At 51.1% G+C, this 22,877-nt stretch overlaps 1 protein-coding gene across 16 annotated transcripts in view; it reads right to left on the bottom strand.

Moving 5' to 3' along the window:
* Positions 1–373: 373 nt before the first annotated feature.
* The window catches only part of ZNF618 (zinc finger protein 618), a 185,899-nt gene continuing 163,395 nt past the window's right edge, over positions 374–22,877 (bottom strand). For 8 of the 16 annotated variants that reach the window (XM_043566273.1, XM_043566274.1, XM_043566281.1 and 5 more), the window contains 4 exons: positions 21,073–21,117; positions 20,017–20,094; positions 8,867–8,968; positions 374–8,202 (listed from right to left, as the gene is read on the bottom strand). In XM_043566273.1, the coding sequence (XP_043422208.1) occupies positions 6,686–8,202; positions 8,867–8,968; positions 20,017–20,094; positions 21,073–21,117 (1,742 nt within the window). In that variant the 3' untranslated portion in view covers positions 374–6,685. The remainder of the gene's footprint in view (positions 8,203–8,866; positions 8,969–20,016; positions 20,095–21,072; positions 21,118–22,877) is intronic. The other 8 variants (XM_043566283.1, XM_043566286.1, XM_043566276.1 and 5 more) reach the window with 1 other exon arrangement.

The following is a 22,877-nucleotide window of genomic DNA, read 5'->3' as shown; positions in this document are numbered from 1 at the left end:
AGGCCGATGTTGCCGGGCTCGGGGTCACAAGAGGCACACAAGTAACCACTGGACAAGGACACCTGGATGTGGCCCTCGGGCACTGGGCTTGTAGGACTCAGATGAAGTCCCTCCTTCTTGTGAGGGACAATGCTCCTTAAGGCAAGGTCCACACGAGCCCCTTCTTTCCCTCATTTATCAACACGTCTGCTGCGCTGGGTCTCATGCCGGTTACAAGTAATGGACCCAGGTAAGGAGCTGACACCCCGACCTTACTCCGGCTGTGTCACCCCCGGGATCCTGCCTCCAGCCCATCTCTACTCACCAGGGCCCTGCTCCTCACCGGATGACACGGCCCGACGCCAGACCCAAGAAATGACACCACACACCGCCATCTTCCTAAAGGTTGTTTTATTGTAAAACCATAAATACAACACTGACATGAAATCGTTTAAGTAACTGATCCTCTCTAACCATTAAAAGGATGTCTTTTTGCCTTGGCATCAACCAACTGGGAAATAATGTTGCAAGAATTCGGGGGTAGGGCGTGAATTCTGGGCGGGGGCTTTTGGCGATTTAAGGAACCAAGCGGAACCTTCCTCTTCTTCCTGGGAATGTCCCACTTTTGGACAAGAACAGACAGGTAAAAACAGCAACATTGAAACAGCTCAGTTTTAAATTTTATTACTTTGTAAAAATCTTTTTTTTTTTTTTTTCCTGTTCCTTTCCTCCATTTCACATCAGAAAAAGTTTTAAACATCACGAAACGGATTTGGCTGTAAATGGAGATACGGTACCAAAACAAAGTGAAACGAAAATCCCAAAGGACGAACAAAAAAACCCTAAATAAACCCTCAAGTTTGGTCTCGGGGGTTTACGTATCACAAGAACCGTCAACTCAACCCCCATGCAACGTGACTCCTTGGAGAGCTGTTGGATCCACACCAACGACACAGGAGACCGCGAACAACGTCTTTTGTTAATTAACACAGCAAGGGTGACACTAGGTAACTTTTTTTTAAATACAGTACATGGTACGCAGGGTCCCAAGATGGCCCTGCATAAACCCCTCGTGGAGACTGGAGCCAAGCACTGGCTGTTTATAAAAATATTGTGTTGCTACAAAAGTATAAATTAATGCTACCGGTATTAAGAAATATTAAACACATAAAACTTATAAGGATTAAGAAAAATATTCATTAATACCTGTAGAAAACTCTGGCCTAAAAAAGATATTTTTTTTGTGTTTGTTTTTTTGTAAATTTTTTTTTTTGTATTTTTTTAAGATGACTTGAGTTTCTTGCACTCGAAGAGAGAGACACAGTCAGATGTGCCTATGGTATTGCCTAGAACGTCTTAACTACTGAGAAAGGATGGGGTGCACGCACGTGGTTACTGAGCGGGGTGCAGGGAGGGAGGGGCACCAAGGCTTTCTCGAGATTTACCTGATGTGAAAGAATCACCGATGCGAAGTTGCAGGGAAAAGAAAAAGGCAGGATCAGAAAACAACTGAAAATAATTTACGCTTCTTAAAAAATATCTCTGCTTCGGGTGGTTGTACAAAATGATTTCCTGATGCTTGGGATCTGAATGGCCCCGGACGCGCTGCCCGGCGGGTCCTCTCTCTCCTGGCTGGCGAGTCCCAGCCCCACGCCAGTCCGCGAGCTGGCTCGCTGCCTGGGAACCCGGCCCCCCACCCCCACCCCCCGGCTGGGCGGAGGAAGGGCCCCAGGCGGGGACCAGCTGGCACCTGGGTTGTGGGAGGAGGCCTCCTTCCGGCTGGCCGCAGACCCCACGGTCTCTGCCGACCTGGACTTCAGGAAGCGCCACAGGGATCCCAGGCCCCTGAGGTTGCGGACAAGGCTGGGCTGTGCCCCTTTAAGGAACTTTGGTTCGAAGAGTCAAGGTGCCCGGTGGGGACGCACGGGTGGGTAGGACCCTCGTGGGTCCTGATGCTGACGCCCAACTGCAGACCTAGCGAATCCTTCTCTGGAACAGGAGCTGGATCTTTAAAGCGACACCCGTGGTGGTGGCCGGTGGCGGCCGTGGGAGGCATGAACAGAAGCCAACGGCGACCTAAGGACCTTCCCCCTCATCAAAGCGGGAGCAGGTGCGTCTTCACACAGAACCCACAGGCCCCTCCAGGGAAAGGCAGGCCTCTACTGACCACCGTCCTCAAACCCGAATGAGAGAGGAAGAAAAACAATACCACCACCACCACCACCAAATCCTCCAGAAGACCCTGAAGAGGGGAAACCGGGAGGGAAACATAAGAGGACAAGACACTGTATCATTGGTTCACCATAACTGGCCTAGCAAACGTTAGCCACAGTGAAGAGAGGGGCAGGCCCCCTCCCAGTCCTCCCCACGGCCCAGCTGGATCCGGGGGCCTGGGCTGGGGCCGGCAGGGCTGAGGCGGGAGCCCCCACTGACGGTCTCCAGGGGACAGCCGGAGCCTGACTCAGCCTCTCTGTTCTACCTAAACCAGCAGCCTTTCCGGGAGCTCCCCGTCGGGTACGCCCCGGGGACACAGACGCCGTGCTGTGAACTCACCCCAGCTCAGCGGGGTTACCTCCTCTTCCTGTCTCTGCGAGCACAGCCATCCTGACGACGGCTCCCAGGTACTGCCCCCGTCCTGGGCGGTCGCTCACAGGAGCCCAGCTCCGTCCGCAACCCAGCTTTCCTTCAAGCCTTTCTCGTGAACGCGTGGCCCCCGAGAGTGCGTGCTGCATCCCTGACGTCTCCCCAGGTTGCCCCTCGCATAAGCACAGGGGCCTCCTGAAGGCGAGATGAGGCTTCACAGTGGAAAACACGCCTTGCAGAGTTTTTCCCTGGTGTTTCTTGAAAGTGCAGGAGATAAAGAGCAAACTCAGGGAGAGATCACTTGCCAGCCAATGGACCAGATGTAAAAAGAAAGTCCTTCCTCGGACGGTTCTCTCACCAGGAAACCTTTGTACCCTTCTCCCAGCCAAGGGCCGGTCCCCGGCAGCCAAGCCAGAGGCCATCAGGTGGGGACGGTGGCAAAGGAACCTCGCTGGCAGGTACGGCCCGCAGCTTTCTGCACCACGAACCCCCAAGGTGAAGTGCAGGCAGGAGCTCTGCTCGCGCGGCCCCTCCGTTTCGCTTCCCGGCTTTCAGCCCCCATCTGAGGGGGGCCTGGCTGGTGGACCCTGGCACAGGGAGGGAGAACGGCGTTGGGACAAGAGCAGCCACGCCCAGGCTACTCCATCGACCACCCGTGAGGCTGCAGTCCTTGGCCCTGGCTTTGGTGGTGAAGCCCAGTGGCCTCACGGGAGGGGAAAACACCCTGCAGAGGGGAGGCGCGTTCTCTCCACCTCCCCCCTGGGATCCATGGATGTCAGCGCCAGACCATTTCTGTCCTGGGAATCGCATGGCTTGAGGCAGGCCGTGTCCGAGTCAGCACACAACCACCTTGAGCGGTCGAGAACATGACAGAAATGGCCCTATTTCCTGCTCTGCCAGCAACCAAGGGCCTGTGGTGGAAAGTCCCAAAGTGGTCACAGAACGGGGGTGCAGAAGACAGAATCTTTCTGAAGGTCGATGCCAGTGGAGGTGCCGGGAGATGAACTGGAAGAGTCTACCTCAGTCCTTTGGCTAAACTAGAATGTGGGTGAGGTGGATATTGCTGGAAACGAGGGGCCAGTGGCTGAACCTGTGAGATCTTTGGATTTTACTAAGCTGTTCACTGCAGCAAGACGTGCACTACGGGAATGGCCTGCGTGAGAAAGCCGACTGAAGGGGCACCTTGATACAGCCTTTCCTGTTCGCGACCCCAGTTTCTGAGGAACCAGTGGCTGCAAGAGAGAAAGGACCACCTGCCACCGGGTCACCATCCTGGAGGATGCGTTGAGAGTGTCCAGTGGCATCCACCTTAAACCTGCAGAGCAAGCCAAGCCCGAGGGTTGGAGAAAAGAACAGAATGGGGGGGGGGGGACACATAGGACTTCATACCTAAAGTTAACTAGACTTCCTCGAATTTTCACTCTGGAGGGCAGATATCCCCGTGTTCCAAAGAGAATGTGGAGTGCTCTAAACGCATTATCTGGGCTTGGTCTCTGATGGCTTTGCAAGAGAGTAAAATGTCTGTTTTCTAACTAACTGGCCCAAACACAGGGCAATGGTGTAACCACTCTGCCTTCAGTAGAGGGAGGACAGGCTCCGAGGCTCTGCTCCCACCAACCACACCAAGTGGGCAACTCTGATCCTCCTCGTGCGGTTCAAAGGGCCAGGTCGCGGACCCTCCCCCAGCAGCAAAGCAAAACTGGAGGGGCCTTCTGCTGCAGGATGCACCTGTCACTCTGCAGCAACCCTGCAGCCGCCTTCTGGAATGTCCTCAACGCTCCGATCGTAAGGTCTGCTGATGCTCCCACGCGCTCTAGAAAGCGCCATCTGGTGACCGTCCAGTGCAGATGGAGGCTCTTCTGGTGACGTGACCCGATTGGAAATGGGGGGGAAATACCCAGAGCTTCTCCAGGAGAGGAAATGGCACATTGGTTCCCGAGACCACGGCTTGCTGGAGCGAAGCTTCGAACGGCCCACTTTGATGCGTTTTAGTACGTCCAACACTTGGGAGGGGAAAGCTGGGTTAGTTCTCATGAGGTGACGTGAGCGGGCTCGGCCCCCAGGGACACTGTTCTGGCCTATAATCCTAAGCCTTCTTGAGTCTCTGAACCAACTCGACTTCCCCATCTGCTACGGACCCGGGGATGGGGATGTTGTACAGTGCTTTTTGGAATCGAGGTATCTCACGGCTAAGTAATGCTTTATTAACAGGAAGGGACAGAGTGGAGTCAACCCTCAAAATGGTAAAACGTGCCTTTGCAAAGAGTCCTCCGTGATGGTGGTCGTTCTTCGCCCGAAGCCCTTGGCATAACCACCTGTATCCTACAGGCATGGGCACTGGGGGGACAGGCGGCCACCGGCACGTTACTCGTGGAGAGGTGGGGTGGGGGGTGGAGTACTGACCGTGACAGACCACCTCTTGTAAGGGCAAAGGGGCCACCCTCTTGCCATATGGACTGAGTGTGTAAAACGTAAATTCCTCATGGATAGAAAAGCCATCTTTCACAGCCTCAAGGGGAATGTGGTCTGATAATGCCATTCTACCTTCAAGACATCAACTGTTAGGCCCACAAGGCACCGTGCTCAACTACTGTCCTGGAAGGAGGGCTGAGGCCCACGTGGGGAACCCCAGGCTGCGGGCAATGGAACCACCGGAATCCCTGGGGTCCTGGGGAGGGGGGAGGGGCCGTGGGTCCGAGGCGAGACAGACGTGAACATGGGTGGACTCAGGAGTCCCTGCGGGGCCGGAAGTGTCAGTGATGGGGCGAGTAGTGTAATGCACTCTGGGTATATAAATCAGACATTCGCAGTACCAGACACAGCGAACCAGGAGGGCGGGCCTTCCGCTTACATTCAGGAACACTCCCAAGCCACATGCTTCCCTATGGCTTCCACCGAACCCCACCTCTGTGAAATCCGTGACTCCAACCCCACTCCTGGTTCCCAAACAGCCAAGCCAAGTACGTTCATGGTCTTGGCTGTTCAAATACATGAAAATGGGACTGTACAGGGAGGGCTAATAAAAACCTTAGGATACTGAGTATACCACTGAGATGAGCTAGTTTACAGTGTGATTTGAGGAACAAAAAGGGCAACTGGGAAAAAAAAAAAAAACCTCCAAAACATAAGTTACAGACATTCAGTGCCTCCTAGCAGAGTCTAAAATCAAATTTGAAAAAAAAAAAAAAGGTAAAAACTGCTAAAATGTTAGGAAAAACAATTATTAAGGAGTGGAGACAGTATCTATACTTCTTTAAAAAATGTTTTTTTTCTATCTTATATTAAAAAGCAAAAAGTCAGCTTTATATTCTTAAAGTCTCCTTTCCTGATTTGGGGAGATAGATAGATGTGTTTCTAAGGCGGCTGCCCTGTGACACCCAAGGGTATCTCGAAGGCAACAGCTCAATGCCCTGAAGGTGAACGAGAACAAAGTCCAGTGCAGAAACTGTCCATCTGATGCAGTCTGGAGAATCCATGGCAGAGCAGCCGGGAAGGGGTGGGTGCATGAGGGTCAGGAGGGCGTGGAGGGGGGCGGGGGGGAGGGTCAGGAGGGATGGGTGGGGACCACGGGGTCAAGGACAGAAAGCGTCAAGTCACTTCAGATCTCAGCTGCCTGAACGTTTTTACGACATCAGCTTTCTACCAATCTGCACACCTGAAAACGGAGTCTTTAAAGCCCCCTCACTGAGAAAAGGAGGTGAAGCGTCTTCCCTCTTTCCCACTCAGCTTTCCTGACACACCCAGTTTAATGCACACGCGCCCACGAGCAGGCACGTGCACATGCACCAGGGCTGTGTGTGTGTGCATGCGTGCACAGAGCTGCCGTGGCTGCGCAGACGAGCACGGGGCCCCCACGCCCCACACCCAGGGTGCACGTGCTGGGACACGTCCACACGTGTGCGGGTGTGCACACACATGCACACACACACTGAAAAAGCACTTAAGTTTCCAGGGGGCATTTATAATGAGGTCCACAGTGTTTAGAACTTAAATTCCTTTTCTTTGTTTGCGACAGTGTTGTGTGTGTGTGTGTGTGTGTGTGTGTGTGTGTGTGTGTGTTTTCCTAATGTTTCTCTTCTCTTTTTCTTTTCTTTCTTATTTCTTTTTGTTCCGAAGTCAAGTCTTAAAGCATGTTGGATTTCAGAAACATGAGTTTGTTCATATCTTCCGGACTGAGCAGTCGCCTCCTTTTGATTAGAAGCGCTTGCTCACACATATTTACACACCCGCTCCTGGCCCCCACGGCCGGGACCGCGAGCAGCCAGAAGGCCAGCTTGGCGAGTTTCGTGTGCTTTTGGGTAACGCACGACCAGTACTGGAAGAGATCAGGGGTGGCCTGGAAGAGGGGCTCCTGCAGGTAATCGTACACTTCATTTTTCCCAAGCCGATCGTCTTCCTGAGCTGCAGGGTTCTCGCCCGCGGCGGAGCGGGGCTTCTTGGCGGAGGGCTCGAAGTCGGCCTCCTCGGCCCAGGACTCCTTCACCTCGTTGATGAGCTCGCACACCTTGCCGATGATCTCCTCGTGCTGGTAGGGCGGGACGGGCCGCAGCTTCTGCTGCGGGTCCAGGATCATGGCCACCTTGTGCGCCGGGTGCACTTTGAAGTTCTCCTTGAGGGCCTCCAGGAAGAGGTGACACAGCTTGCTGACGGTGCCTGCGTCATTGGCCTTGGCCGTGAACAGCTTCTCCAGCCTGACGTAGGTGGGCAGCACGAGCTGCAGGGTGGGCTGGCTCTCGTTGCTCAGCTCGATGACCGCCTGCTTCACCGGCGTCAGGATGGCCGCCAGGTTGCTGAGCAGGTGCTTGTTGAGGCTCTGGATGAGGTTCATCTTCTTGGCGCGGCTGTAGAACTCGCAGATCTGCTCGTAGCGCTCGTGTACCAGCAGCAGCGAGTCTGTGACCGAGTTCCAGCAGGGCGGCGGCGAGGTCTCTTCGAGGGACCCGAAGGTCTCCTTGGCCAGGCCCGTGGAGCCTGCCAGGTCCTCGCACACGTTGAGCAGCTCGATGACCTCGTGCATGCTGCGGGCCTGCAGCGTCCGCTTGCTCAGCACGCTCTGCACCACCGAGTTCAAGGCACAGGCTGAGCAGCGAAGGCACATGCCGGCCTTGGAGAAAGCGGACGCGCTCACCCGGCAGTCGGTCACGTACACTGTCCTGATCTCGGACATCACGAACTCCGACAGCACGTTCTGCACCCAGTGGTGCACCAGGTCGCCGCTGTCGCGAATGTCCGCGCCCTTCACGCCCAGCACATAGCTCTTGATGTGGTTGCCCTCGGCCTGGTAGGCCGTGAGGATGTAACAGGAGTCGGGGCCGACGCTCTGCGAGTGGCAGGTGACACCGATGCCCAGGCAGGCGTTGCTGCCCAAGGCACACGTCACCTTCACCTTCACCTGGTTGTACATGCGGGGCAGGTGCTTCAGCGCCAGTGTGTTGAAGTTGCCCAGGATCTCCGTGACCGAGAAGGCCCCGTAGCGGGCACCGCTGTCCACCAGCGTCTGGGCCAGTTTCAAGAACTCCTTCCCACTCACCACGCTCAGTGCGCCCAGGTCGGCGCACATGACCCTCAGCAGCCGCTCTGCAATATTCTGCCGCTCCTTCTCGGGGATCATGCTGTTGGGTGTTAAACCGCCGGTCATGGCTGGCAGGGGACACAAAGAGAGACGAAATTCAACTCGGCATCTGAGGTTCCTTTCCCTGGCAGCAGCCTGCCACTCTAGGCATCTAGTGTTTGGAATTACGAGCAGGTTTGCTCTGGTACACAAACTGGCGGTGCTGGTGGCCTTTGATGTGTGACAGTCTCACGGGAATAATGTTCTAGGATCGATTAGTAATGTCTGCTGTGAGCACGGGAACAGAATACAGCAGCATGTGTATAACACACGTGCTACATGTGTCATTCACCTAGACCTTCGAGGCCAACTAGTCTACCTTCTTCCTCGATACAGGAATTGCCTCCAGTAAAGGGATCTCTAGTGAATAAAAACAAGCAGGCCACGGTATCAGCAAAGAGCAGCCAGCAGAAACTGAGGCGACTGTGATTCCAGTTCTGACTCTTATCGCTATTATGTGCTCTCTGGCCACAAAAAGATCACCTCCTCTCCCTGGGCTTCCTTCTGCCCATCCCGTGAGGCCACGATTCCCACAGATGAGGTCTGAGGTGTGTAAGAGCTTCGGATGCGGTCTTGCATCATCAGGAGAGGCACAGGTGGTGGGATGGGGGGCAGAGGGAAACGGGAGCGGGGACTAGGGGTGCCTGGGGCGACCTCCACGAGCCCCTGGGCTCTGGCCTGGGAGACACCTACTGTTGTTGGCGCTGTTCCTCTGGGCCTGCGGTTTCCACTTCTCTTCCACAACAGCAGGTGGCGATCGAGACTGGTTGGAGGCGATGTTGTTCTCGTTGTCCGCTGCAGGCACAAAAGGGGACAGCGTGTGACCCTGAGGTGCAAGAGGCTCGCCAACTAACAAGAACTACAGCGTGGCGGGTGAAGTAAGTCCAAACCAGGCTTCTAGGACTCAGGCCTGGGTCCAAATCCTGGCTCCTGTCCAGACAATCATCTTGTTGTCCACAGAGCCTCGCAAAGCCTCAACTCCGTCACTTGAAGGAAAGAGGATGAGCACAAGGACGTGACCCATGTGCTGGAGGGACTAACCAGAGAAGACGCAGGGAGAGACCTGAGCACAGGGCTGAGGGCACATCAGGTGCACAGTGGGCGGGAGTCTGTCCGGGAGGCCCCACACCCACACACAACACGCATTCGAGCTCAGAAATGTGCGAGGGCAAGGGGGCGCCTGGGGGACTCCGTCAGTTAAGTATCCGACTTCAGCTTAGGACGTGATCTTGCAGTCTATGGGTTCAAGCCCCGTATCAGGCTCTATACTGACAGCTCATGCCTATTCTGCTCCCTTCATGGCTACTCCTTGCCATTTTCATACAATAAATTTTTTTAATGTTTGTTTATTTTTGAGACAGAGAGAGACAGAGCCTGAGTGAGGGAGGGACAGAGAGAGAGAGGGAGACACAGAATCTGAAGCAGGCTCCAGGCTCTGAGCTGTCAGCACAGAGCCCGATGTGGGGCTCAAACCCACGAGCTGTGAGATCATGACGTGGGCCAAAGTCAGATGTTTCGGCGACTGAGCCACTCAGGAGCCCCTATAGGGTAATTTCTGAGTGGAAAAGGTCTGAGTAACATGCCTGTCATTACAAATGGCCACACAGTCTTCTGTCACATGATATACAATAGGTTGCTTAACTACATACCACATGCTGAGTTTCTGGGCTGTTTCCAATATTACTGTTCTGCTATGAACTCACCTGCCTAAACTGATATTCTAATATTGTTTCTCTGTGCTTTTGTTGTTGTTATGGGTTTATTTCCCTGAAATATCGTGTTACAGGTAGAATCACAAATCTGAGGATACGAACGGGTCAGTGACACTTGTTCAAGGTTGCCGGACATCTTCCATCCTTCTCAATTAAAGGCATCAGGCCTTGGAGGCCAAGGCCACAATTTTCATACTGAGAGAAGAGGATACCCCAATATCTATGTGTTCAGCCCTGCAGGGCTAATGAGGAAACTCTAGGACATCTACTGGAAGGAGTGTATTACAATCACTAAGGCAGGTGGATGTGAAGACTGTTAACAACAAGGGAAAAATGCATAATGAAAAGGGAAGATCTCATCACAGTTTTGTACACATTATTCATCTATGCATTTGAGACTTGCAAGTCAGGTAACAAACAAATCTATGCATCAAAAACAGATGGGGAGGGGACTTTCACTTCCACCCATTAAGGACGACCTGCTGTGGTGGTTCATCAGCTACAAGCAACTGTGAATGCTCCTACCACTGCTTTCAGACAGGTGAGCCGGAAAAAGAAGAACAACTGTGGTAAAGCAATAGGATGGCCCGGCTTGCCTGAACACCGTTCCCAAGCTGCAGCACAGGGACAGGGAACTGGCACAGAGCCCAGTGGTCTTGTGGATTTGAAGAGGCAAAAATCAATGTTTAGAAGGCCCAAGGGAGCTAGAATTTACAGGGAAAAGTACCAGAGAGGAGGGAGTTACACAGGAAGCTCCGGAGACCTTCAGTAGGGTTCCCTGGAGTCTGCTCAATACTCACCTGCCCCAGCATAAGGGTCAAATTCCGTAAGACTGGAGAAAGAATCACTAGAAAGCAGGGAGTGGGGGGGGGGGGGGGGGGGGGGGAGAAGGAAACAAACTGCATTCTCTTAACCAGAAAGGAGACCTCAATGCATAAGGAATAATGAGGGTCCCCTCATTATGGGGCAACATTAGCCATAGATTAAGGGCGGCACTAGACCTACCCTAATACGAGTCAGCCTCCAAAGTACCAAGGTGGTCCTAAGTAACTAAACTGTAAACCAGAACAAAGTTCAGTGCTTCTTCAAAATCTAATGCCTAACAATATAAAAATTCACAATGTCAATTATCCAATGAAAAAGCATCAAGCATTTGAAACAGCAATATGACCTATCGCCAGGAGAAAAACCAATCAGAAGCAGAGCCACAAAGGACAGAGATGATGGAATCATCCAATAAGGAGCTTACGGCAGCAGTCACAAATATCAGAACTGTGCTCAAAGTCATGAAGGAGAACATGAATACCATCAGGAGAGCAATGGAAGATGTGAAACACCCCAAACAAAAACTAACCAACCCAAGTGGAACTTGGAGATATACAAATAAACTGTATAGTTAAAAAACACACAGTATAGGATCGGGGGTGCCTGCATGGCTCAGTCGGTTAAGCGTCCACTTTGGCTCAGCCCCACGTGGTTCGAGCCCCACGTTGGGCTCTGTGTTAACAGCTCAGAGCCTGGAGCCTGCTTTGGATTCTGTCTTTCTCTCTGCCCTTCCCCGGCTCACGTTCTGTCTCTGTCTCTCTTTCAAGAATAAATAAGCATTAAAAAAAAAACCAAACATACAGTAAGAAATAAAAGATCAGATGCCACAGAAGAAAAACTCAGTGAAGAAAGAGCAAGAGAACTACCCCACATGAAAAACAAAAAGGGTAAAAGGCTTAAAATAAATGAACGGATCATGGACACTATCAGTTTAGTATATATATGTAATTGGGGTTCCTTTTCCTGGGAGAAGGAAAATAGATAGAAAGTAGATAAATACAAAAGAAGAAAAATAATGAAACTAAAAGCTGATTCTTTGTAAAAATAAAGAAAATGGATAAAATTCTAAGCCAGAAAGGTTAAAAAAAAAGAGGGCACAAATTATTAGTATCAGGAATGAAAGGAGATAGCAATGCATACACAGATATCAGAGGCATTAAAATGATTATGAACAAATTTATGCTAATAAACTCGACCACCCAAGTGACACAAACACCCTAAAAGATACAAAATACTCAAGTTCACTCAAGAAGACACAGATAACCTGAAATAGTCCTATATCTATTACAGACATTGAGTTCACAGTTAAATAACCAGTCACAAAGAAAAATCCCATATGGGTTCACTGGAGAATCTGACTAAAGATTTAAGGCAAAAGCAATACAAATTCTACACCAATTATTCCAGAAAAAGATAAGAACATCTCTCAATTCATTCTATGAGGCTGGCATTACCCTGATCCTAAGCTAGAAAAAAACACTGCAGGTGAAGAACTATATATAACCCAATATCCCTCATAAACATACACATAAACATCCTTAACCAAATATTAGCAAACTAAATACAGCAATATAAAAAATAATCGTGACTAAGTGGAATTTACCGCAGAAACGTAAGCTGAGGTTAAAAAAAGAAATCCAATCAGTGCAATTTTCCACTAAGAGAAAGTAAGAAAAGGGGTGCCTAGGTGGCTCAGTCGGTTAAGCGTACGACTTAAGCTCAGGTCATGATCTGTCTGTGGGTTTGAGTCCCACATCAGGCTCTGTGCTGACAGCTCAGAGCCTGGAGCCTGCTTGGGGTTCTGTGTTGTCTCCCTCTCTCTCTGCCCCTCCCCTGCTTTGCTCTCTCTCTCTCTCTCTCTCAAAAATAAATACACATTAAAAAAAAATTTTTTTTAATTTATTTTTGAGACAGAGCGTGAGCAGGGGAGGGGCAGAGAGAGAGGGAGACACAGAATCCCAAGCAGACCCCAGGGTCTGAGCTGTCAGCACAGAGCCTGACATGGGGCTTGAACTCACAAACCATGAGATCATGACCTGAGCTGAAGTCGGATGCTCAACCGACTGAGCCACCCAGGTGCCCCCAAATTTTTTTTTTAAAAGAGAAAGTAAGAAGAAAAACAACCTCCATAACCTCCATGGATATACACGCACAGTAAAATGTGACAAAATTTAATACTCCCTCAGGACACAAACTCTTAGGAAACCAGGAAGAGAAGGAAACTTCCTGAACCTTGATAAAGGAAATCTTAAAATTAAAAAAAAAAAAAAAGAAGTTTGCTGACTTGATAGAAACAAAAAATTTTAAGGAAATACTACGAACAATAGTATTCCAACAAATCAAATAACCTGGATGCAACAGACAAATTCTTAGAAAGACTTCAACTACCAAAAACCAACTGAAGAAATAGAAAATCTGAACAGACCTAAAGAAAAAGTTTGATTTATAATCAAAATACTTCCCACAAAAAGAAAGGAAAGCAAAGTCCAGAGTCAGAAGGTTTCACTGGTGAATTCTAATCGTATGTTAAAGGAATTGGTCACAAATTCTTCCCAAAAATAGAAGAGGAGGGGATGTTTCTCAATTCATTCCATGAGGTAAATATTATTCTGATACCCAAATCAGACAAAACAATTACAAGGAAAGAAACCAGAGGCCACTATCCCTTATTGACTACAGACACAAACATCTTCAATAAAATAGAGCAGACCAAATCCAGCAATATATATAACAGATTAAACATCATGAACAAGTGGGATTTATTTCAGGAATACAAGGTTGGTTCAGCATACAAAAATCAATGGAATATGCCACATCAATCCTAACAAAAAAAAAACCATCATCATCTCAAAAGATGCAGAAAAGGCATTGACAAATTCACTACCCTTTCACGAGAAACATTCAGCAAACTAGGAATCGAAGGAACTTTTTCAACCTGTCAAGGGGCATCTATGAATAACCCACTACTAACATCATACTTAATGGTTAAACACTGAACACTTTCCCTCTAAGATCAGGGACGAGACAGGAATATCCATTCTTATCTCTTTAATTCAACATGTGTCAGAGATTCCAGACAGGGCAAGTAGGAAAAAATAATAATAATTTAAGAAAGCATCCAGATTAGGGGCACCTGGGTGGCTCAGTTGGCTGAGCATCCAACTTTGGCTCAGGTCATGATCTCACAGTGCATGAGTTCAAGCCCCACATAGGGCTCACTGCTGTCAGCGCAGAGCCCCTTCAGATCCTCTGTCCCCCTCTCTCTGCCCCTTTCCTGTTTATGCTTTCTCAAATTAAAAAAAAACAACAACAACCAGCATCCAGATTGGAATGAAAGAAAAAAATACATCTCTATCTGCAGATGACGTGATTGTGTGCATAAACAACCCTATGGAATCCGCACACACACAAAACTATTAGAACCAGTAAGTTTAGCAAGGTTGCAGGAAACAAGATCAACATACGTGAAAAAGAAATCAATTTTATTTCTTTATACTAACAAATGAGCACCCCCCTAAAATTAAATTAAGAAACGAATTCCATTTTGTAATGGCATCTAAAAGAATAAAAGTTAGCAATAAATTACAAAGGAAGTGCAAGATTTGTACACGGAAAACTAAAAACACGATTGAAAGAACTCCAAGATTTAAATAAATAGAAAGACATTCCATGTTGGTAGATTGGAGGATTTAATACTGCGAAAATGGCAATACTCCCCAAACTAATCTAGATTTAACACAATCCCTATCAAAATCCTTGCTGGCTTTTTTTTTTTTTTTTTAACAGAAATTGACAAGCTGAGCCTAAAATTCATGTGGGAATGCAAGAGATGCAGAAGAGCCAAGTCAATCTTGAAAAAGAACAAAGTTGGAGGGCTCACACTTCCTGATTTCCAAACAACTGCAAAGCTACATTATTAATCAAGACAGTGTGGTACTGACACAAGGACATACGGACTGACGGAACAGAATTCGGATTTCAGAAATAAACCCTCACACATACGGTAAACTGATTTTTGATAAAGGGTGCCGGGACAATTTAATGAGGGGAAGAACAGTTAATGGCGCTGGGACAACTGGATATCCACATGCAAAAGAATAAAGCTGGGGGCACCTGGGTGGCGCAGTCGGTTAAAGCGTCCGACTTCAGCCAGGTCACGATCTCGCGGTCCGTGAGTTCGAGCCCCGCGTCGGGCTCTGGGCTGATGGCTCAGAGCCTGGAGCCTGTTTCTGATTCTGTGTCTCCCTCTCTTTCTGCCCCTCCCCCGTTCATGCTCTGTCTCTCTCTGTCCCAAAAATAAATATTGAAAAAAAAAAATTTTTAAAAAGAATAAAGCTGGACCCTTCCCCTCATACCACATACAAAAATTAACTCAAAATGAAATATAGTCATAAATGTAAAAGGTAACACTCTGATTTATTAGATAAGACACCAATAGCACACACAGTGACAGAAAAAATAAATGGGGGCACCTGAATGCCTCAGTCGGTTAAACGTCTGACTTTGGCTGAGGTTATGATATCACGGTTTGTGAGTTTAAGCCCCACATCAGGCTCTGTGCTGACAGCTCAGAACCTGCAGCCTGCGTCGGATTCTGTGTCTCCTTCTCTCTCTGCCCCTCCCCTGCTCTCTCTCTCTCTCAAAAATAAACACACATTAAAAAAAAAGTGGACTTCACCAAAATTTAAACTTCTGTGCTTCAAAGGACAATATCAAGAAAGTAAAAAGACAACCCACAAAATGGGAGAAAATATTTGCAAATCATGTATCTACAGAGGTCTTGGATCTAGAATAATGCGTAAACAACACTGACAATTCAATACTAAAAAGACAAAAAATTTAAAAATGGGCAAGGGATCTGAATAGGCATTTCTCTACGGAAGATATCCAAATGGCCCATAAGCACGACAGAACGTTCCAGGTCATTAGTCAGCAGGAATATACAAATCAAAATCACAATGAAATACCGCTTCCCACACACTGGCTAAAACAAGAAGTCAGGTAACTGCAAGTACCTTGAGCGAATGTGGAGAAATCAGACCCCACGGTCTGGCAATTCCCAAACATGAGTGATCATGTGACCCAGAATTTCCACTCCCAGTGTGGAAGTGGCAATACTCTATTTTTATCCCAATAGAGATAAAAAACACATGTCCACACAGAAACGTGTATTTGAACGTTCACAGCAGGTTTGTTCACAATAGCCCCAAACTAGAGACAACTCCGATGCCCATCAATTGGTGACTGGATAAACAAACTCTGGCGTATCTAAACAATGGTGTAGTACTCAGAAATAAAAAGGAATTACTGATAACACAGAACATGGATTGAACTCAAAAGTACGCTGACAGAAGCCAGACACAACAAACGAAATGCCATATAATTCCATTTATATAAAATTCCAGTAAAAGCAAAACTCTGGCAAGAGAAGCAGAGAGCAGTTGCCAGGGCTGGGGTCGGGGAGGAGACTGGCTACAAGGAGGCAGGAGGGAACTTGTGGGGTGGATGGTGAACGTGATACATCTTGATAGATTCAATGGCTACCAGTTGTCAAAATGATCAAACCGCACTCTTAAAACTGGTGAATTCCATTCATGCACATTATATCTTCATAAACCCAGTTTTTAAACGACGGAAAAGAAACCCACTGAAAGAGTAACAACAGCGGTTAAGCTCTGAGTAGTGAGATGATGGCTGATCCTTCACTTGCCAATTTCCCTGCCAGGTTCCCAATTTCTTTTAATGAGTAGATATTGCATTTAAAAGGGGGAAACACAAGTTTGAAAATGGAAACCAGCAGCCATCCTTGTGGACTCTCTCCACCAGGGGACAAGGGTTTGAAGGCCCCAGGTGTGAACCCGGCTCTGCCACGGCTGTGGGGTGTGAGCTTCAGCTAGTCACTTCAACCCTGGGCCTCAGTTTCCCCTCCTCTTCCAAAATGCTGAGGTTGGGGCAAAGCCGCAGGGTGATTTCCTCATTCTCTGCCTTTTGCAGGACCTGGAATCGAGATTACTCAACCTAGCAGTGGATAACAACGTCTGGTACTAGTTGACTAAAAAAACTTTTTTCTCCATATCCCACCAATACTGCTCCTGACATGGGGGAGGTACTTGGCAAATGCCCCCCCAAAAGCCTTGATTTATAGCTTGAGCTGAAAATAAGGTGGACTCGGTGTGGCTATCCTCTAAGTACCACAGACGCACATGCACATGTGTACCCGCATCTGCTCGCGGCCGGGTGCCAAGCTGGAATCAAGGTCATATCCCGGGGAGGGACCACTGCAGGAAGGAGAAAGCAGTTGTTCCCAGCAGAGGACGGGAGAAGAGACACCTGTGGTTGTTCGGTAGCCGCGAATGTACCACAACCCTCAATATTTGACATATGTCACACCTCCAGAACCCTCATGCAGCCTGTGAAGGCACTGATTAGCCCACTTCACAGATGAGATGCTTGAGGCCCAGGGAGGTGAAACAACTCCAAGGGTTCCAGAAATCAAGGGTAGCCATTCCCAAATCCTAACCCCCCAACGGCCAACCTGCGTGCTGCCTGGGGACGTCCCCTTGCCTCTTCTGGCTTAGGTCCTCCTGAACTACTTTAAAAAGAGGCTGGCAAAGGTGACCTCTGAGAGGACTTCCATCTCCGGGAACCTTCCACGTACCCGGCTGAAGAGAGTGGTTGTCATGAGTACAGGCTCTGGAGCTCACCGCGAGGGTCACGATCCCTGTCTAACACTGTGGCTGCACAGCTCTGAGTAACTCACTCAGCTCTTCTGTGCCTCGATTTCCAGATCTCTTGAGTGGAGCTAATAGGGACACTTAACTCAGAAGGCTGTTCTGAGGAGTAAATGAGCCAACATGCGTGAAAGTCTTAGAATAAGGTCTGGCACCCAAGGAAGAGCTCAAATGATGTTACATTTTACAAGCTGTTCAACTCTGGGCCGGTGATTATGTTCTGTGAGCCTCAATTTCTTCATCTATATAGTGGGGATGATAACGTCCTCTTGTTCAGGAGATGGGATGAAGTCACCTTTTTGGACACATAGTAATTGCTCACTAAATGTTAGTGATCTCCGGTATTACCACTGCCAAAACATGCTCTTGAACTGTCACCAGGGGCAAGACAAATTTTCCTACAGCACAGAAAAGAAGTTTATTAGGGGGAATTACCCTGTGCCATTCAGCAGGCTCTTAATGAGATTGGTGTTATTCGAGGCTGATCCCCCTTATCAGCGACACTGTGAACTGCACAGATCATGACGCTTAATTTTTCTCTATGGAGTCAATCCTTTAATCCCGACTCAGCCTGGCTGGGATTCAGGCTGGCTTTGCACCGGATTGCCAGCGAGGTATTCTCTGCCAGCACTGGACCAGAACAAAGCAGCCCAAAGCTCTCCCTAGAAAACAAGTCGGGATGCTTGGGAGACACAGGGCCACCGGGCACAGCCTTGATTTGCATTTTAATGGCCTCCACCCAACTGCCTGAGGAATGGGGAAGGGCAGCCTCCCAGACTCTTCCCTAATTAGCCTCAGCTTCCCAAAGCTGGTTGGGGGTGGGGTGGGGGGGCAGGTGGAGGGTCTGGGTTTCAGAAGAGGAATACACGGACCCTGGACTGTGGGAGTCTCAGGTCCAAAAGGTATATACTGTTACTGATTCGCACAGGGTCAGGTCTGAAGGCCTTCAGCTGGCACTCAAGACCTTCCACGGCCAAGGACGGTTGATGGTAAAGGCAAACAGGAGACGTGAGGCACCCGAAGACTTCCAGGAAGGCAGCCGGAGACACAGGTTTGCATGCCCTTGTTTTTGAGATGGAGAAGGCTCAGAGAGGGGGACGAGTCTCCTGCCTGGGTCACGTGGCAAAAGGAGGCACACCAGAGCTTTTGGCTCACAGGTCCTAGCTGCCAATCCAGCTCTGTCTGCTTTTAGAGGAGTTCACCAGAAATAAATAGTAACTCCCCCCACCAGAGAGCAAGTGAATGAGCGCCTGGGGGACAGCACACACCCAACGAAGAAGCGAAGAAATGAATGAATGCCAAAAAACGAGAGGTCTCACCAAGAGAACAGTCCCTAGCCGACATGAGAGTCCAGTCCTGTGTTCCTCTGCGCAAGTCAGGCCAGACCTGAGAGATTCTACGAAAGATGTGCAAACCCAAGAGAGGTGCAAGCAACGGTAATAACTGTCGAAACAACAGCAAACTACCGTCACTGAAGCGGCACATGTCAGGCACTTTTCTCTCAGCGGTTCCAATGCCTCCCGAGGACTACCTGGGGCAGGGGCGGCAAGGACAGCTGGCTGCCTCCCTCAGGTTCTTGTTTCCCTTTGCAGAGTGCCAGGCTGTCCCTGGACAGTGGCTCTGGGCGCGCTCCCGCCTCTGGAATTTGAGCACGTATGACATGTGTCACTTGTGATCCAAAGTGGTAAAGGAGGAAGTGTTTCTCTCCCTGCCACCCAGTCCCAGAGAGAGGCTCTGAGGAGCCAGGGGAGGACAGAGCCATGCGAAGGAAGGAACTCTGCTTCGGTCCCAGAATCACTGTGTTCAAGGCCACCCCACCAAGCCACTTACATTAGGCTGTGATGTGACCCGAAGAGCAAGTGATTATGTTAAACCACTGAGCATCTCCTTAAGACAGGAAGTAGAACAGAAGTGAAGGCGCTACAGTGAAAAAACCCTACAACGGGAGGCTTGGCTTTGAAGGCAGGATGGTTTAGAGAAGGGGGCCAATCCCACGAACTTGGAAGTTGGCAGAAGAGCTGAAAAAAACGTTACCTAGACAGCAAGTCACCAGCCTGCAGCCCCGAACCAGTGGTTCTCCATGTACTCCCTGGACACGCGGCCTGAGGACCTATCACAGGTGCTGAAACCAGCCCCCGCCTGGGACCTGCAGACCCCAAAATCAGGGTGGGGCCTGTCAATGTGCACCATCCCCGCCCCTCCAGGGGACCGGGGTGTGCTCCATCAGGACGGCGGCCGTTAGGTGTGGGAGTGTGACGGCGAATGCACCTCTCCTGCCTCTGCTCGCCCGAGATCTCAAACCACACCTTGACGTCTCTCTTGGTCAGCTCCTATCTGGCGTTAAGGCTCAGCTCAAGAGCTACAGCCTCCGGGAAGCCTTCTTCAGCTCGTGCCCCTCTCTGTGCACTCACCTCCCAGGTACACACCTCCCCTGTGAGGCCCCGGGGCCCCCTGAGGGCAGGTCCCACGTCCTGTGGCCACTTCCACTTCCAGGAAAGGGGGCCTTCGGGCAGGCCATGAGGGAGGGGACTAACGGGGACAGCACCCGGGGGGAGGCGGCTGCCGGTTCCCTTACCTGCGTGGGACTGCATGTGCTCCAGCAGGTTGTTGTAGAACTGGAACTGGATCCCACAGGCGCCACAGGTGTAGGGCTCTGGGGCGGGAGGGGGAGAAACGAGGCCGTGTTAGGGGCAGAACCACCTAGGATGCCCTGGAAATGGGAACCCAGACACACACTGGGGCTCCGGGCCCCGCCTGCCCGCCCCCGTCACTGACTAGCGAGGGACGGGCTCGGGGGCAGAAGCAATGCCGAGGGGGACTTGCGGATAAACAGACCGTCTAATCCAACCAGGCAGACATTTATTGAGTGCTTACTGTGTGTCAGGCACTGTTCTGGGCCCTGGGGACGGGGAGGGGGCGACACTAACGGACCGAGGGCTCTCCGGGGGCAGAGACCATGTCTCGCGTGCTCCACAGCCCACCCTCTGCACAGACGTCGCCGTGAGCCAACAAACGAGTATATGAATGAATGAAAACAAGGCAAAGAACACAGAGGGCAGTAAAGGGGGTGGAAAATAAGCGAGAGCGAAAGGCGGAAAGTGGAGAAAGCCACAGAAGAGGCAAGAGCAAACAGGACAGGGTGAGGACGGGGAAGACAGAGCAGGCGGGCGGGAGGGACAACAGCACACGCAGGAATGGGACCACATAAGCGGGGGGGGGGGGGGGGGGGGACCTGAGCTTCCACCTCTGTCCCCAGCACTCAAGTCAGCGCCTGACACAGGGAAAAGAGGGAGGAAGAGGAAAGAAGGGGGAAGAAGAAGAGTGACCAAGAGACGCACGGGGAGGCTGAGATGGGCTCGGAAGAGGTGTCCTGAGGCTGCCCCCTGGGTTCCTGCCAGGGCCGGGGTGGCAGAGGCAGGCTGCTCAGGGCTCCGCCGCCCCCCGTCCAAACTCCCCCTCCCCGCTGGGGCTGGGCCCTCCTCCTGCCTCTGCTGGCTGTCAGGTCTGCCCGAGGGCGGCCTAAGGGGCAGGTGCTCTAGGGAGGTCCGGAGTGTGCAGCTGGGTGCGGCTGGCTGAGATCATTCCCTGCCCTGCCTTGCCCTCTCCAGCCCCCCATGGGACCATCACTTACTCTGTAGGAGAGGGAAAGGATTGGAAATCAGGGGACTTGCAGTTTCTGCAAAAGAGAAACAGTTTAGCTAAGTCTCTTCCCGTCCCAGTGCTCTCAGATAACTGTCATCACTTCTGTTCTTAATAAGCAGTGAGCCACTGGGGCTCTCAGAGGAGGAGGAATATCTGAGAGCCAGGCTCACATTCGGGGCTGGTGCTGGGGCACCGGGCAGGGCAAGGTCAGCCAGGGCCATGCCTCGAGGACGCCCTCAACTCCCAGAAAGTGAGCCCACAGCGCGCGAATGAGAAAATGTCCGTATGTGGCTGCTGCAGGACAGGGAGCTGGGAGCTGCTTCTAGATCCTGGCACTGGACACCCGAGCAGCCGCAGGGAGGGCTGTGCTGTGCCTTGAAGGGTTCTGCTTGCTGGAACTTTCCCCTGCTTCCTGGTGTTGTCAGGTGAGCCTCAAACGCAGAGGGCAGCAGGGGAGGGCCAGCGGGACTAGGCCTGGGATCCCAGCACCACCCCTCGCACACTGGGAACCTGGGCCAATGATCAACCTCTCCTGAGCCTCAGTTTCCTCATCCAGAAAATGGGGATCACAATTACACTGACCCTCCTCCCCCAACACCCAGGGCTGTGGTAAGGATGGAAACAGATAAGACACATACAGCTCTGAACACACGCCAGGCACGTAGTAAGCGCTCAATAAATGCTGGCTGCCGGCGGCAGCGATTCACCCTTCAGTCCCCCGCCCCAGTTCTGAGAGACTGTTCTGGAAGACGGAGAGGCAGGGGGTGCAGCCTGACTGCGGAGGAAAGGCTCCCTGGGAGGTGGCGGCTCCAGTCCTGGCTCTACCTCTTCCTGAGTGGCCTGGGGCAAGTCACTCCGTCACTTCTGGGCTCACCTTTTGGAGACTGGAGGCCATGTCCCAAAAGGGTGAGCAGCTCTCCAGGGTTTAGGGGATCACGGTAATCTTCTCGGGCTCCCACAGCACACCCCCCTCCTTCTCCTCGGGGCACCCCACGTACCACCTGGTTCACTGAAGACCACTGCCACCACCCCACCCTACCACGTGAGCGCGGAATCTCTGTGGGGCACTGACCGTCCGCCACCACAGGGACGTGTGAGCGACTGATTCCGCCTTTACAGCGGAGGAGAAATTAAGAGGCTGGCCCGAGTCACCAGCTCGCAGGTGGTGCAGCTGGGGTTCACACTTGGACTACGGTCAAAGCTGGAGCTCACTGAACTGTGCAGAAGCCTCCGCGTTCTTCTGGGCTCCTGGCTGTTTCATAAAGGCCCGGACTGACAGTCACCTGGGCCTCGGCGGTGACAGACCAACACCTATTCTGGTGAATTCAACTTCAGCTGTGCAAGAAAGCAAGGAGGTACCCTGCCTTAAGGTAACCAAAGGATCAGAATTCTTTTCTCATCTTGCCCTGGTTGTCACTGTGCAGGCCGGCTTGCTGCGCCTTTTTTTGGACAGGGGCTGCTCGTGACCACCCATGGCTCTAGCTAGGCTTCCTGTGGGTCCACTGGGGGAGCCTTTGGCTGCTCTGCTTTAAGGTACTTCGGGGAAGCCACCAGGGGGCGCCAAAACACCACCGGGAACCTCAGACAAACCTCCTCGGGCAGGTTGGAGCCTGAGGGGTACCTCTGGAGGGCCTCTGGTCTAAAATGGGGCCAGAACTCAAGAGTCTCTGGCTCTCAGGCTATAGTTCTAACTGCACCCCCGTTGCCGCTCCTGGAAAGACCACGTTCACCCTAAAAACACAGCAACAGCGGTCTTACTCCTCCGGGGCCATTGGAGCCAAGGCTGTAGTCTCT

This window comes from Prionailurus bengalensis, chromosome D4, assembly GCF_016509475.1.
Source record: "Prionailurus bengalensis isolate Pbe53 chromosome D4, Fcat_Pben_1.1_paternal_pri, whole genome shotgun sequence".
Taxonomy (NCBI): Eukaryota; Metazoa; Chordata; class Mammalia; order Carnivora; family Felidae; genus Prionailurus; species Prionailurus bengalensis.
The sequence above is the reverse complement of the archived record's forward strand: the minus strand, read 5'-3'. Positions and strand labels throughout refer to the sequence as shown.